Genomic DNA, 17,531 nt, shown 5'->3' on the forward strand with positions numbered 1-17,531 from the left:
CCGCATGGGCGCAATTTTCGGCCGAAAATAAGAGTGAAAAATAAAGGAAAAATAAACTAGCAAACGGGGCTGTGTGTTGCTTGGTGCTTGGTGACTTAAAACAGCTCTGGGGAGGGACTGCAGCCAGGGAAGCCTTGCTGGGTAAACGAAGGCTCCTCTCGCTCCGAGAAAAAAAAATGGCGATCGCTTCGCCAGAAGATCAGAGGAGAGAGCTAGGGGGAGAGACTTTGCAGAAACCGCAACAATGGTAACGTACAGAACTTTCCCGCTAGTGTTGCAGATTGGTTGTAAGAGTGTAGCGCTTTCTGGAGGGTGAATCCACTTTTGGGGATTTCCCTGAAAGCGCTACAACAAAGCACTTTTTGTGGATCGGTTTCAGGAGTGTTGCAGATTGTCAACGACGTTGTGCATAACAGCAAAACAGTAGTGATTTCGGAGCCGGCCCGCAGAGGTGTCCTTGCGGCGACAGAGACGCGGGCGAAGCAGCCATGGTGGCCTATTGGAGGCAGGCGGGGCTCAGCTACATCCGATATTCTCAGATCTGCGCCAAAGCAGTCAGAGACGCGCTAAAGCCGCAATATAGAGCAGAGGCAGAGAAGGTAGCAGGAGCCAACGTCAAAATAGTGAAGCCCAAAAAAGAATGAGATGCAGGTCATGAATTATAACAGGCAAAGTGAAGGCTGTGCAACGCATCCTGTCGGTGAAAAGTTCTGTGCAGTTGTGTATATCATCATGCTAGTAAATGGAATTTCTTGAAAAAAAAAAAAAAAAAAAAAAAAACAGTAGTGATTTCAATTTGCAACCATTGTGCAATTTTGAACGAGTGCGGAATGGCCCATGGTCTTCTCTTTTGTGGGACCTTGTGTGCAGAAGGTACTTTCTATAACCCTCTGATGGGTGCTGAGTCTTGTGAGTCTGTGGAGCTTTTTGACCTAGTCTTTTATATTTTTAGCCTTCCACCTTGAACTCCTATATCAAACTACTTTAACTAGAACTTTGGTCAGATGTTTATTTTATCTATGCCATTTTATGCTGCCTGTATTTGAAAGCCATTTTATGTTTTTAATTATTGTACAGCCAGCTCTAAATTTCCTGTGTAACTGGACACCTGTACTGCACAGTACAACTTGTGTTCCAGTAGCTATTTTAAATAGAAATATCCATGTTCTGTTACCACAAGTCCATCCTCTAACATAAAAGAACTTTGACTCAAAAAAAGAGGTGGCAAGAAGCTGAATTTTAAAATTAAAATATATGCTCCAGCTTTTTGGGAGGGCAGCCAAGATGTTCATAAGTGCCCCACACACAAACATGATATCCTCCTGTGTACACATGCATCTCCCCAGCAGAGGGAATTGGGTGTGACTTTTCTACTTGCTTCAACAGCTAAGCCCTCTTGGCTCCAGAAAGGTTCAAAAGAGTGTGAACAAATGGTCCTTTGATCACTCCAGATGTCAGCATGAAATGGGAGAATATCCAGAGTTTCCTGCAATATATGCTTAAAGCTTTCTTTAATAAATGTTATTAGGGTTTGAAGCAACTGAAATTGTCTCTGATGTTCTTCACAGGCAACAATATAGCTATGAACTTCAGAAGTCATAGCCACCAGGCGGCTTGAACACATGGGAAGCTTCATAAGGCAGAAGGAAGCCCCTAAAATACTCTTGCGAGCCCAGACTGTTGAAATCTTTATGAGTAAAATAAAAGCTTCTGTAAATGCAACCTATGAATGTTTATACTACAACAATGTGTAGTTAATTTTTATTAGCACCTGACTCTCCCGCAACTTCTCTCTTGTTCAGTAGCCATGCATAGTATATAATATTTTGGCAACAAGTCAGATATGGGCTCCCCCACCCACCCAACTTGCTTTCCCAACAACCACATAGCAGCTGGGTGGAATTCACTTGGCTTAGGTGATGGGGAGGAGGAACTCTGGCTTTTTTACAAAACCCAAATGGCTTGGATTGTAGGGGTGGTCTTAATGATCCTGGGGTCCTAGGTGAAAAACCAGGATGGAGCCCCAGAATTATTGCTACAACCCCCTGGACCGACCATCATACCTATCCCCTAGTACCAGGGTCTAAGCACTGGCAGACCTTGCCTTGTGGGAGGCAGGTGAGAGACTCCACGAATGCCCATCATCAAGAAAAAGTGAATCTGAGCAAGTACTGCTGCCAAGCTGGCTGGCCCCCTCTGTCAGGGTGAGGGCATGGGGCTTGCAGCATCTGCATTTGTTGCCTATGGATGAATATCACCCATGATTATTTGCCCCACTAAGGCAATGCCTGTGCACTGAAAGCTGCATATGTAGCCCCATAATGGGGCAGAAAATACCTCCTGTAGTCCTTTGAGCTCAAGGAAATGGCACAAAGGAAGACTGGAGCCCCTCCTCCTCCAGAACAAGAAACTTGACACAACAAACATCAGATCAGAGATTTCAAACCAATGTCAGGCCAAATAATCCTCCAAGCTAAATGGGATAGAAGCTGCCGCAAACCCAACACATGTAAAACTAGACAATCCAGCCAATGTACTGCCTGAGAATCTAAAGCAATGTCAGACCCAAGAATCAACCGCAGAACTAACACAAACCAATTTTAACAAAGAACACAGTGATGTATGACCAACAAAACCAGCTTCAAAGGGCACAATCAAAGCCAAAACAACATGGCAAGCCAATGGCAAGCCTTGAGAAGACACGTAAATACAATAAAATTAAAATCAAACAGTCCTGGGAGTCATAATAGGATGACTCCTTCGTGGAGTCTGCACGGGGCTTTTTATCCACCCCCAGTCCAAATAAATCCCCTCTGCCTACACGGAATTCAATTTTGATTTTGGGTGCTTTAAATTTTCCCTGTGAAACCAATCTGACTGAGCTGTGGTGACCCTACCTTTCCCCCGTGATATCCAGGAGCAGAGATAACTCAGTATAATTTATCAAGCCGCTCTGAGGGCTCCCAGTATTAAAGTGTAGATCTGTGTTTTTTTGGATTAACGTCCTTTCCTCTGAGGTAGAGAAATAGTCTGTCCCTGATTGACTGGGTGTCAGTTCAAAGACTTCCTAGTTCCCAGTTGCAAGATTTTCTTCCCAAGATTTATTTCTTTTAAGTGACTATGCTCCAGAATCCCACACTTCTCTCAGCAGAGATTTGCCTCATTTTGTGAGAGGCTGCTGCTGGCTCAACTCAGCTCAGCTCCCCCTGCCTGCCCACCTGCCTGCTCTCTCGCTCCTTTAGGAAAGGAAAGAGACGAGCAGCCTCATTCTCAAGTACAGAGGGTTTCTCTTTCAATTCGGGGGGACAAAGCAGAAAGATTAAGGTTCAAATTGATCTGAATTCAGCAGGATCAATGGCGGGGTGGAGAGGAATAAGTGCAGAATCAGCCCTGATATTCCCAGTTACTCCTGAATATTTCAGATTTATCAGGACCCATTTCTTGGTATCCCCAAAAAAATTCTGGATACCATCTAGAGACCCAAATTTATCCAGAAAATGCTGTTTAAGTTATTATCCAGATATACTGTAATGCCCAGCCCTACTTATAGACAAACATGTCATGTAGTTCATAATACTTTACATTGATGCGGTCAGATTCCATGTATCTAGCATAAATATGGTGTGTAAATCACCATACCCTGACCCAGACAGTTTAAGTACAGGATTTATTTCTTGTATAATTTTTTTTAAGTTGCACAATGAAGCCAAATGAGGACTTGTAAAAAAAATCTGAAATGTTCAAAAGTGGGTAGGGAAGTAAGGAACAATGTTAAGCATATTCGTAGAGGATGTGCATGGAGGTGGGACAGCAGTTTGGGTTGCCATAGCAACCCAAATGGCACCCCATACTAAAGCAGTGTTGCCTGCCACTGCCACTCTGACTGATTATGCACAGCAGCAGCCATGCCGGGACACCGCCGGTTTCTTGCAGCGGGGCAACATGCCCTGCCACTTCCCATGTACTAACGGAAAAGAAATCTCCTGGCGCACATGATTCACCTCAGAGTTGTGCATGCATGTGTGCAACTCTGGGGCAGAAAGGGTCCTCTGTGCCTCACTGTGGTGATGGTAGATGGGGCAGGGGCAGGGGCAGGGGCAGGGGCAGGGGCAGGGGCAGGGGCAGGGGCAGGGGCAGGGGCAGGGGCAGGGGCAGGGGCAGGGGCAGGGGCAGGGGCAGGGGCAGGGGCAGGGGCAGGGGCAGGGGCAGGGGCAGGGGCAGGGGCAGGGGCAGGGGCAGGGGCAGGGGCAGGGGCAGGGGCAGGGGCAGGGGAGATTTCACTGCAGGAAGGTGGGATAGCAGCACAATGGGAGGGGAAGAGTTGGACCTGTAAGACCCAGCTCTTCCCTGTATGCACGGGCCTGGCCCGGCATAGCTACATATGGTGCTTGTGTTACAAAGCAAGGTGTCTCCTTACCTGTATTTGCTGAATGATAATATACGTAGCATAGGAAGATTTCAGAATTTGATGCTTTCTGTGTGGTTCATTCTTAAAACTAATAGTACAGTTTTAAGCAGGGCTACATCCTTGTAATGGGAGCCATTAGAATGGGAGCCATTACACTTAGGATGGCACTATAAGATACTGGCCATTGTGGCTTTGTAGATACCCAAGTTGGAACTGCATTGCTGAAATCTCAGCATTTAGAGGAGAAATCTGCCAGATCTCTACGGCTTAAGAAGGCTGGCTCCAGAGCCTTGCATAGCCATTCATCTATTTCCATGCAAAAGCAGAATAAATTATGTAAAGTAAGTAATTTGCCTAACAAATCAGTCTTCCATTACCAAGTCTGGCATACTCTGGTATGGAATTATATATCCAGTGCCTTGACTACAAATGATGGATTACTGCAGACTCAGAATTAACAGAGACACATGCTGTTCCACATATAGCTCTGCTGAGGCATTACCTTATGGCTAAAAAGAAACTTTCCTATGTTTATAGTGGAAAATTTATATCTTCTCCAAGCTAAGCCCTTTATTTGGATTCCTTAGTTAGATTCTGAAGGGTTGGGGGGATATAGTAACAGAATCAGAAACTATATCATAATCCATGGGTACATATTCAACTAGCAATTTGCTGTCCGAAGAAGGAAACCTTATAGTAATAATTTAGAAAGGCTAAGTTTAAAAACAAACAAACAAACAAACTGGCACCATTTCCTCACTTTCCCCTTGTCCTGTATTAGCAGCTGCCGCCAACTAGCCCACTTCCAGAACTGTTCCTGACAGACTCTGCTTTGAGGATCTAGGAAGTTTGCTTCCAGTTGTGATCCAGCCCACACTCACATAAAATAAGGTCATGTCACAAATCAGGCCCCTTGGCAATGTGACCGATTTCATTTGAATATGCCCTTGTCTTGTATCCTTGTAAGCATGAATTGACTGCAAAAGCTTTACTGGCTGGTGAGATTGCAACACCCAAAGGCTGAATTGAATGACCCAGTGGTGCTTCTGTTCTCAGTGCCGGGCTCTCTAGAACTTCCTCTTGAGAAACTCATGAGAGCTTTGCTCCCTGACTGAGCTGTGAATCTGCCAAATATGCCAACTCAGGCACAGGATGTGGGGGCCAAGCCAAAGCATGTGAGTGGGCATGTTCCTCTCCTACTTCTGCTGAAGAGCTTGGGGAAGACACAGAAAGTATGCTAAGTATGCAATGTAATTCTGTGCAAAGTTACTGCAGTCTAAACCCACTGAAACCAATAGTAGCTGTGTAGAATTGCATTGACAATGTAGCAAACTGAGGGTGTTTCCGCACAAGGACCAATGTTGCCAATTGGTCCCACAAAGTGGAAACGCTATTTTTAAAAGTGCAGTCTCGGTGTTACGCATACCTGCTTTTTTAATGGAATCCAGTAGCGTTTCATTCCAGTCTTGCAAAAATCGCTAGACAGGAAGCGATTTTTCCTGTGCTTTGTCCCGCCCCTGGCCATCAGTCAAACAAATAGCCAATGGGTGGTTGGTATCATGAATGAAGGCTCGCCGGTTCGTTGCATTCTGCTCGCTCCGAGAAAAAAAATTGGCGATCGCTTCGTCGGAAGTTCAGAGGAGAGAGCCTGGGGGAGGGACTTTGCTAGAACTGCAACAATGGGAACACACAGGTCTTTTTCACTACTGTTGCAGATTGTTTGCAAGAGTGTAGCGCTTTTCGGAGGGTGAATCCACTTTTCCCGATTTCCCTTTAAACGCTACAACGAATCGCTTTTTGTGGGACTGTTTCAGGAGTGTGGCAGATTGTGTGCGACATCATGCGGAACTGCAAATTAGTAGTGTTTACAATTTGCAACCCTTCTGCTACTTTGAAGTCGTGTGGAATGGACCTGAGTGTCTTCTGTGAAGTTTAGTAATAGTCCTGTTTGCAGAAAACCCTTTCTAGGAATGACATCTGCTCAATGAACACACACCTTTCCCTCAGAATCCTCCTGGGCTGGATCTTGACTCACTGGTGTTGCCCCAATCATTACCATCCAAAATTCAGCCACATGGCTTGTGCTGTGTTAGTTGCACCATGCAATGCAGGAAGACAATGCAGGAGAAAAAGTAAAAAGCATTGCCCACTTCAAACACATTCCATTTCTCTGTAATTTGCCAGACTGGAAACACAGCAAACTTCCCTAAAGATCTCCCTTGAGTATGCCTTTGTTATGAAAAGATCCTCATTTCTCCGTGGTTGAGGAGTTGTGTTGCTGCTCATGAACATTTTTGCAGGGACCTGCATATTTGCTGCAATGGCAGACAGAAAGAATTTTGTTTTCCTCATGACTGCTTTGCTACATGGAGGAAGACAGGAGCCTAAAACTACTATGCAGCCGTAAAAACCGTCAGGAATCTGTGAGCAGGTTCCATAAGTATTGCAGGCATTATCTCCCTGTTGACGTTACATTGTTGCACACTTGAATATAAGGTTGTGATTTCCAAGAACACACCTTGACTTTTAAGAAATGTAGCCTTATATTCTTATACCAGTGCGGTGTCCAGGTACTTTTCTGGCTAGATGTTTTCTAAAGGGGAAAAGATGTGGGTGCTGTAATGAAGTTTTAGAAAAGATAAGCAGTGGCCTTGTTGGGTACCATAAATAAATGAATGCAAAGTAGTCCTGTTTACCTATTTGGACTTAGCAGGCCAAAGGGACATTAGTATTTGAAAAGCCGTAAACACTCAGCTCATTTCCTAGAAGTCAGCAGCCAGCCCAGTTTCCTAGAGAGAAACATCATATGAAGCCAGGGAGGTTCTATGAATCTGACACAGTTTCCAGTGCATAGCTAGCAGGTTTCCAATTGGCACAGTCATGTGTGTCTTTTTTAATTACAGAAAGGTTTCTGTGTTGCTCTGTTACAGCAAAAACAAATAGGCCTCTTGGGAAACTTTGAACAGATGTTTTGTGACATAAGCTTTTGTGAACTAGAGCTCCATTCTATCCATAGCATACCAATAGCGGGGCCAGACATGCTAAAATAGAAGCTATCAGAAAGTTTGACACTATTCATTTAGGACTCAACCCAGGCCAAGTTTCTCTCCCCTCTGCAGATGTTCAATTTGCCCAGCAATCCTAGAAAGATTCTGTTACTGGCATATTGCTGTTTTAAATCATAGCTGAGTTTTTCTTGCATACCCAAGTTTTTATCTTCAACATTTCCTTTTGGCCCTTTCGGCCTCACTGTTCACACCAATTTGTTTTTAATATATACACATCTATATCTGTCAACTGAGGATGCACTTCATACCTACAATGAATCCACAGTAGCATATGTCACAGTTCATCTGCTGTGAAGGTATCACAAGACTCCAGAAATGGATGTTTATAATTTTGCATATACATTCATTCTTGCGGGATCTAATGAACAAAAGTTAGATGACTTGCCCATCTAATGAGGAATAAGGATCTTATGTTAAGGAACACCTTGCTAGGATGCTAGCAAAAGAGACTTTCACTGATGTCAGCAATAGACTGCATCCATATTAGTTCAATGTAATCAGCAGAGTTTGGCCAGCCATGCAGAGAATAGGAAAGGTAAAGTTTCACCCAGGCATTGCAAATTTTGCAGAGTCTCAGAGACACAAATCCTTGTCCTGTGTGTTTGTGTGTGTGTGTTCGCAAGCATGTGCCAAAATGCATGTATAATTTGTAGAACAACATGATGCACATTCAGATTTGTATCTACAATGAGTAAGTGCAGACTGGTGAAGGCCATCAATAAATGAATCTTAAATGGTCATGCTTACCCAGTTATTTATTTAGAAAACTGACATGCTGCCTCTCCAGAGCCCTGCTCCAGGTGACTATCTTAGTACTTAGGCAAGCCAAGGAAAGACTGACATCAAAGAATTATGCAGCTTAATGATTTTATACTCTGCTTAATTTCAGTCATTAACAGGGCAAACCTAAGACCACTTCCCTATGAGTAAGCCCCATTGAGCAGACTCCAATAGGATTCTGAGTAGACCTGCTCATGATGACAAAGCAAAGGTGTCAGTCAAAACCCACTTGCTCCAGAGCTCTCTGTTGAGAATGGTTTGAGATTCTCTCCCAAAGTATCAGCTTTTTTTGTCTTCTAGAGTCCATAATGTTATTTACTAGGAAGAAGCCCCTTATCTCTCCTCAGCTTTGGTTGGCTTTCACCATGGAAGGCAGTGGGGGTGGGGGTCATGCACTCCAACCAGGTACAAAAGAAACCATGCCTGAACCGCCCAGAGCCCCCTCCTTTTGTGCCAAAACCAGACAGTTTCTACAGCCATTTGACCCAGTGGTGGCACCACAGCTCTGAATCGCTCCTACCCTCCTCTCCAGCAGAGAGGCGCAGTCCTGATCTACAGCTTGCTCTCAAGGACACCTTATCTAATTCAAGCCACACCTGGTAAACAAGACTGGAATGCTAACCAGGGAATAGGTCCTGACTCTTTGATCCTGAGCTTTGGGCCTCTCAGGGCATTCTGTGCCTGACGTTTGAGCAGTGTGTCTGCCCCTTGTTGTCGCCACTGCCATCAGAGCCAAACGATTTGAGCTGCACAATGGCCAAGCCTGGCCCTGTGAGTCATTGCAGAGAGTTGTTTTCAAGTCAGGTTGTTACAAAACAACTGCTGGCTCCCAGAGAAGTCTGCAGGGATGCAGCAACCCAACATTTATCCTAACCTCCCCCTCCCCCCCTCTCGTGACCATCAGCAGACGCTGTTTGCACAGAAATTCCAAGGACAAACATGGTGTGCTCCTTTTCAAAGCAGTCCTCCCCTCTTTGCTGCTGTCACCTCTTCGGCTAGTTAAAAATAATCAGGCTGCAATAAATTTACGTAAACAGAGCTGAACAGTCTGAGATGTGCAGATACAAGCTTGAATTTCGCCACTAAATGCCAATCGTGTTGACAATTAGCTAAGGAGGTGGAAACAGTCAGGGGGTGTGGAAAGGAGGAGAAGTTGTTTTGCTCTTCTTACTATGGAAATCCTGTTTTTTTGTTTGCTCTCACTTTGTACTGGCAAAGCAGCAGCTGGACAAACCCTGGTGCCCTGGGATCCAGTTCATTACCCCGCGGCTGCTGCTGCCACCACCACCTCCATCAGCAGGTTTTTTTCTGAGACTGTCTTTGGCAGTGGCACGGGGAATCTATTTCAGATTTTGCACAAGAGCCAAGAAGACTGGCGCTGCTTGTTTGAGCGCAGTTGATATGCACAGCACAAAAGCCTTTTCCAAGTTAGCAGATCCTTGAAAGTGGGCAAACATGATTTCCCAGGCCCAACAATGACTGTGTAATTAAATAACTCTAATGACGGTGTCAAAGGGTTTGCATTTGATCTCACGTCATAACAGGATGTTCTGCCAAAGGCAGCAGCAACGGCAGTGCGTGTGTGCCTTGAAACAACAGCAAGGTGGTAGGAAGGAAAAGCATTGCTTTCTCCCAGACTTAAGGCTGAGTGAAAGAAAGACATCGAGAAGGCTGAAAGAACTATATTGTTGACCCATAAATGCCTGCACAGAAAGAAAGGGGAACAAAATTGCTGGAAAGGGAGGTGTCATTTCCACAATGAGCTATTAACATTTGCACTGGTAGAAACTGATATTAATATATCTAATTCTCATTGTGAGCAAATCTGTGGATATTTAAATCAGGAGACTGGAATCAAGAACAATAAGATAATTCTGCGAACCAGAAGAATATCCAGGTTTGAAGAGAATCTGATCTCTAAAGGGCATGTATGTCAAAACCAAAACAATAAAGCTTTAAAACCATAAGTTTACAGCTTTAAGAAACAGATGCTTGCTGCAGGGGCAGTTGTGTGGGTTGCTAGGCAACCACAACAATACTACCAATCTTCAAAACTTGGTTTCTGTCATGTATAGACCCTGTAGAGGCATATACCTTGGTCATCTGTACACGAGCACCTCTCCCAAGGGCAATGGTGGATTACTGCAGATTATTGTGGCCCAGTGTCATTGGCCGTGGATGGGGGGGGAGGGAAACAGATTAGATTTTGCCACCAATATTGTTTTTATGTGGTTTTATGGATTTTATTTGTAAATCGCAACAAGCCAGCAGAGATCGGGAGTGACAGTTGATAAATGCAAGTATAAATAAAATAATTAAAAGCAAGAGGGGGCCAAGGTTATTTTGGCCTTTGAGGACAAATTCATTTGATCCAAGCCTGACATGCTGACCTGATACCATTTATCCATGCCCTCTCCCTTTATTCATCCTGCTTGAACAGAAGCTGTGTCATCAAGTGAGGCACCAGAACCCCAAGGAGTTTCTCCAAATGTTTTTTCTAAACCTAATCACATTACTTATGTTAATGAACTGGGTGTATTTCAGTTGGATTTTTACTAGATACATGCATATCCCTCCTGCATACCCCATGCATGTGCCATTAATTCCAGAGACTGTGCCCCCACTCTGAGATTTTGCCTAGAAACTCAGGTGTGAGGCTGAATGAAGAGTGATAACAATACCACTGACAAGGCAAATTTTAGCAAGGTATTTTCCCCAAGCCAACAGCAGAGATAAAATGGAGGCAGTGATTTATCAGGGATCATACCATTAAATATGACATGGCCTTGAAAAATCGGGTGCATGCATTCTAGAAAGCCTGTGATAGAGTGGAGCTACTTCTAAGCAATACAACAGCAGGATTACACACAGCCAGAAGGGAAGAATTTTCCCTGCAGATTTGCAGAGTCATGCTTTTATTGCATGACTCATTGGAACCACATCCACAGCTAGCTGCTAGCTGCTTACTTTGCAAAGTAGCCCAGAATTAATGGAAGACTTAAAGCTTTATGCCAGGCTCTATGCCAGAGTTATTTTGGGAGACTGTTTTTCTTCTTTGTGCATTCCTACAAAGCAAAAAGAAACAAATATTTTCTTGTTCATAAATAGAGGATCCTTTATTTGCTTTTATCTCTGGGCAGTTCAAAAGCAAGCAAATATGTTTGTGTTCAGTGAATGTGATTTCAGCCCTTACTACCCAAAAGAGATTTTTAAAAGGACAAAAATCCAGAGGTGAAAGTCAACCAGACCTAATTGGTACAGAAGATTGATAAGAAGCACAGTGGTACCTCTCATTTTCAGCTTGAAGACCCCACCCCACACTGAGAAGCAGCACTGGAAAGAGACTTTTATTGCTGCCAAGGTTGCATCCTTGCCAAGGTCAAGCATTATATATATGCTGTCCCACAGATATGATGCCCCTAAACCCAAAGACTCCAGCAAAATACATTTTTGAAAAAGTTAAATGGCAGGACGGCAGCTGTTGAGGCTGTGACTCAATGACAGAGCTCATGGTTGGTTTGCAAATGGTCCCAGGGCCAACAACTCTTTTATTCAAGGAGTTCATGTGGCAAGTATGCCTGAAACTCCTGCGAGCCACTACCTGTCAGAGCAGGCCAGGCCAGTAACTTACTTGTATCTGTGATGTTGTCAGAACTTCCATTCCAGATTCCACATCAAATAGACATGCAAGCACATCTGGAAAATTGCCACTAGGCCCCTTTAAGAATTCCACCTGATGCCAGCTAGCATGACAGTTAGTGGGAAACCCCTTCGCATCTCATCTCATGAAGCAACTTGCAATGGGAGCCTTCCTTGTATGCAACAGCGGTTGGTACTAGCCCTTAATCTGCGCTCATAAATTTAACAAATCTGTTAGTCCTTTATATATGCAAATTATTGCCTTGGAAAAAAGATACTTCACAATTCCCTTAACAGATTCAGACACGTATTTGGGCCCCATAAGATTCTTACTCATACGTTGCATAATGATGCTGATGGTGTGGTTTTACCTTTCAGTTTTATAAACTAGTTTAGATCCCCTCTCAGTCGTCTCCTCTCTAGGCTAAACAGACTAAGCCCCCCAACTTTTCTTCATATGTCTTGGTCTCCAAACCCCTCACCATCTTTGTTGCCCTCCTCTGGACACGTTCCAGTTTGTCATCATCCCTCTTCAACTGGGGTGCCCAAAACTGAACACAGTACTCCAAGTGAGGCCAAACCAGAGCAGAGTAAAGCAGTACCATCACCTCTTGTGATCTGGACACAATACTCCATTTGATACAGCCCAAAATCCCATTCACCTTTTTAGCCACTGAGTAACACTGCTGACTCAGGTTCAATGTATGATCTACTAAGACTCCTAGATCCTTTTCGCACATGATACTGCCAAGACAAGTCTCCCCCATCGTATATTGGTGTATTTGGTTTTTCCTACCTAAATGCAGAACTTTATATTTGTCCCTATTGAACATTTTATTCAGTTTATCCCACTTCTAGAGCCTATCAAGATCATCCTGTATTCTGTTGCTGTCTTCAGTTGTGTTTGCTACCCCTCCCAGTTTAGTATAATCTGCAGATTTAATGAGTATCCCCTCTAATCCCTCATCCAAATCATTTATAAATATGTTGAACAACACAGGCCCCAGGACAGATCCTTGGGGTACTCCACTTGTCACTCTTTTCCAAGAAGATGCTGAACCTTTAACAAGTTCCCTTTGGGTATGATTTGTCAACCAGTTATTGATCCACTTGACAGAATTAGGATCCATACCACATTTTACCAACTTGTGAACAAGAATATCATGTGGAACCTTATCAAAAGCTTTACTGAAATCCAGATAAACTATGTCCACAGCATTCTTCTGATCCAGCAAGGTAGTCACTTTCTCGAAAAAAAGAGATAAGGTTGGTCTGACATGATTTGTTCTTGCGTTCTAGAAAGCCTGTGATAGAGTGTCGACCAGATTTTGACCAGATTTCTAATAGCTACTTTGAATACACAAACTGCCTTATATTGAATCCATCAATCCATCAAGGTGAGACTGGCAGCAGCTTTTGAGATTCTCAGGTGGAGGTCTTTCACATCACCTTCTTGTTGTGTGTGTATATATATAAAGTGCCTTCAAGTCACAGCCAAGTTATGATGATTCCAGAGGGTTTTCAAGGCAAGAGGTTAAGCAGGAATAGTTTGCCATTGCCTTCCTTCCAGAGTCTTCCTTGGTGATCTCCCATCCAAGTACCAACCCTGCTTAGCTTCCAAATCTGACATGATTGCTCCCTGTAGTACCATTCTACAATTCACATTATTTACTACATGCTCCTTTTAACTGGAGATCCTGGGGACTGAAACAGGGACCTTCTGCATGTCAAGTTTTATTTTATCAAGGTGTGCATGCACAAGAAAGCTTCTACCATGAATCAAACTTTGTTGGTCTTAAAAGTGCCCCTGGACTCAAACGTTTCCCTGCTGCTTCAGACCAATCCAGCTACCTACCTGAATCTATAGGTGAAACAGGGATCCATCTTCCATTTGCTGACAGCAGAGTTTAAGTAACTGCCTACTGGAAAGTGCTCTTGGTCAGTCTTTGTGCTCTCCAAAATGAACTGTTTCTACAGAAGGAGGTCAGGGACACTATCTTTATTTCAGTCATGTAATTGGCATGATAGAATGGATCATTTGTACAACTTCCATCCAGCTGTCTTTTTTTAATGTGCTTTAGGAATCACTTACATGATCTTTTTCCTCAGGGTGTTTTTAGGCATCACCATTCAACTCATATCTGCCCAACAATTAAAAGGTTTTGACTGCTGCATCAGTTGTTATTGTACTCCAAAGGCTATAGCATTTGGGGGGGGGGGGCATTAAACGAAGATGCCTGGATTCTGAAAGTATGTGCAATTGCCCAATTAATTCTGGTGAAAGAATGTGGCTCCTTTCTTTGCAGGCTGCGGAGGTTTTGTTTTGTTTTTAAACAGAAACGTATTACTTCATTCCAAGAATAATAACTGGTTATGATTCTTCTGGGTGAATGATCTCCTGTGGAATGCATTGTCTGGGGTTGTTAGCAAAGCAAACAAGCTGTACATTGCCCTTGTTTCAATGAAAAATATGCCACAGGTGATGCCTGCTACCTGCCACTTGGGCCAGCTCTTTTGCCCCAGCCCAGAAACCAGAACAGGTCCTCAGTGTATCACTTTAAGTAGGTTATTAGAATGATTCTATTCTCTCCAACAGCATGAATAAAAGCGATATTGCAGGGCAAAATACAATAAGGAACCACTCAATATTGACCAGAGGTACAGAGTGTTCATGTACAAAGCACGAAATGACTTAAGTGCCTAAAATTATAAGAGCAACTGGTGACCAGTGTTCTCTTGAAATAAACATCTCCCCCAGTCCTAACACCCTACAACAAACCTCTTCCCCTTCCCTTCAAAGCAGACAGCTACACCATCTGTACCACCCCAGTCTGTGAGCAGGGAAGGCAGTGCCCGGAGCAGAGTTTGTTTCCTTGCCCTGAAGGAGATCTGCTGCTTGCTGCTCCAGTTGCTTATCAGCTTTCCCAGGAACTGTACTGTACAGTGTGTATTTCATCTCTTGCTCCAGATCAACATGAAATGTCTTCAGAGCAGGCCCAGTGTCAACTATTACGTTAGTAAAAAAAACCCAGGCTGACTGAGCCAGCCTCCTTCAGCATCTGACTCCCGCGCGGGAACAACAGCTAGCAACAGATTCTGAGGCACCAACTTGGACACACAAAATATAAACAATCCAGTTGACCATATCTGAGCCACAAATTGCACAATCAGGTTGAAAGTACACCAGAAAAGCACCCAAGAACTGCCTGTACTCTGGGCGAGCAGTGGACTTTTGGTACTACAAGTCCCAGGGTCTGTTTACCCTGCAAGGGCACTGGCAGGCAGAGTTCACAGGACCAAGAGCTGTGGAGGGATTTGTAAGCTGCAGGTTCAGCTCATGGGTATGAACGTCTCTCCACCCTACCCATGACTGCGGACAGGGCACTGCAGTTTGTGTTTACTGAACTGGTCAGATAAGGAGTCAGTGTCACTTTCCATTATCATGACTGTAAAATTTCTAGTTCTCAGCCACCCCAGCAATGGCTGCCGGCTGCCTGTGCACTCCCACTCCAGTTTCAGTATAGGTTTGATCAAGTGTGTGGTCTGCTCAGAAGCACTGTGTTCATGGAAGTCACTGATTCCCAAATAATTGGTCATGGGGGACCTCTGACTGGAGCACCTAGAAACCAGGCAAGCCCCAAGGGCAGGGCAATCCAAAGTCATGGCATCCCCACTGAGAAAGCTGCAAGGATCTCAGCTGACTGTCCAAAACTCAATTTTATAACAGGGGAAGGTAGCATAAGGATTTGACACCTGGATGGCTATTAAGGAGTTTGTCAAGGGGAAGACAATGAAGAGTGCAGGCATCTTACAGAGAAGTCCTTTTCCACCACCAATGTCATGCCTCTGGTATGCACTACTTGGGAGGTTTTTGAAGCCCACCTGTGTCTCCTGCACCCTGCTCCTGGCTCTGCACACAACACCTACAATGCTGAGTGTAAAACACGCCTGATCTTGGGGAAACAAATCATTTTCCTGTCCCCATTTGGAGGGAATGTTTGCATCATAAGCCCACTGACTGCACAAAGACAAACCCTTTCCTTCCCACGGAACCCCTCAAGAAAGGCTACCAAAAGGAGACCTGGGTCAGCATCCAATGTGAAACTTGGAATGGCCAGAAGGCATGAAGACTGGAGAATCCCTCCTAGATTTAGAATCAGCTAGAAACTGTACTTCAGTCTTGTTTGCTAAGTTCTGTATTTCTTTTCCCCAATCCTCTGCAGTCCAACAGTGGCTTCAGGAACAAGCACCCCAGGGGCCCAATTGTGAACGGGACTGTGGGGCAGGGGCTTTAGCCTCCCTCAGACACTATGTACTCAATCTCAATGTTTCCTTTCATATATCTACAGGTAATGAGGATAACATTTTTAGAATCAGATCTTGACCTGAGACGATTTGGATGCTAAGCTGTACATCTCAAGCTATCTTGCTTACAAAGGGGTTGGGGGGAGTTGCTAAGGTGGAAAGGAAAGAATGGACCATTTCTACCTCCTGGAGCAGAAGAGGGACTTTCACAATCACAGGTATTCTGTGGGCACTGAGATTCAGGGTCACCAAGAGTTAACACTCCAGACTATTGTAACTCTGCTCAATAGGAAAGGCTCCAAAGAGATGGGGGAGTCATCATGCATAAAGCCTCAATGCATACATATCCCATAATGGATTCCCTGCACCTTTACAATTCTTTGAACACATACCAGTCTATTCTGTTACCGACGGTCTTGCCTTCTTGTGGCAAGTGCAATCAAGTGGCATCCAAAGTGTCAGGGCCTCATGAGACACCTACTCTTTTGACCTGGTTTGTGTTCTCTGCAGTCTGACAGTGGCTTCAGGAACTAGCACCCCAGGGGCCCAATTGTGAATGGGACTGTGGGGCAGGGGCTTTAGCCTCCCTCAGACACTATGGGCTCAATCTCAATGCAGAATCAGGCCCCCACAACTGCTGTTTGATGTCAGGGAACCCAGCCCTGATGATGATGATGATGATGATTCAGTCATGTCCGACCCTCAGCAATTCTATAGGAAAAACTTCGCCATGCGCCCCTGTCTCTGACTGCTTCTTTTAGTTTGTTTATCTTGTTGGTAACTTTGGCTATCCATGGTATTTGCAGCATTCGTCTCCAACACCATAATTCAAAACTGTCAATTCTCCTGTCTTCCTACTTCAGGGTCCAGCTTTTGCATCCGTAGGCCCTAGCCTGTTCAAAAAAGGATAGTCATGAAACCGTGCCACTCGAGTGCCTGCTGCAGTGTACAGGTAGCACCCATGCCTTGGATTAATTTGGGAGTAGACAGAATGAAACACTGGAGAGGCAGACAGAGCAGAGTGTGTTTGTTTGCTTGTCTGTTTCCAAGCCTTGTGTCCTGTGCTCTGCAGCATCTCCCCCCCCAAATGTAGTATTCATAAAAGCTGTCATTAAAAGTGTTTCTGCTAAAAGCCAACAACATAGAGCAACAACAACTAACAAGCAATCAAATCATACACAGTTTTGCTTGATTCCATAATTATGCAGGGTAATCATTTGTGTGTTTTTAATCAATCATTTTAAAACCAATTGCTGAACATTAGCAGAGTTTTAAAAAATAGCCCTGCAGCTCCATGCCATGGCCATGGCCATGAGCCACTCTGCTAGAGA

The 17,531-nt window shown here is 44.3% G+C and overlaps 1 protein-coding gene across 1 annotated transcript; it reads left to right on the forward strand.

Moving 5' to 3' along the window:
* The first annotated feature begins 441 nt into the window (after positions 1-441).
* Positions 442-770, forward strand: LOC143841805 (ATP synthase F(1) complex subunit epsilon, mitochondrial-like). The gene has a single exon (XM_077346417.1). It carries the CDS (start codon positions 489-491, stop codon positions 642-644), a length of 156 nt encoding a protein of 51 aa, XP_077202532.1. The 5' UTR covers positions 442-488; the 3' UTR covers positions 645-770.
* Positions 771-17,531: the final 16,761 nt, after the last annotated feature.

Source organism: Paroedura picta, chromosome 7 (genome assembly GCF_049243985.1).
Source record: "Paroedura picta isolate Pp20150507F chromosome 7, Ppicta_v3.0, whole genome shotgun sequence".
In the NCBI taxonomy this organism is placed as follows: domain Eukaryota; kingdom Metazoa; phylum Chordata; class Lepidosauria; order Squamata; family Gekkonidae; genus Paroedura; species Paroedura picta.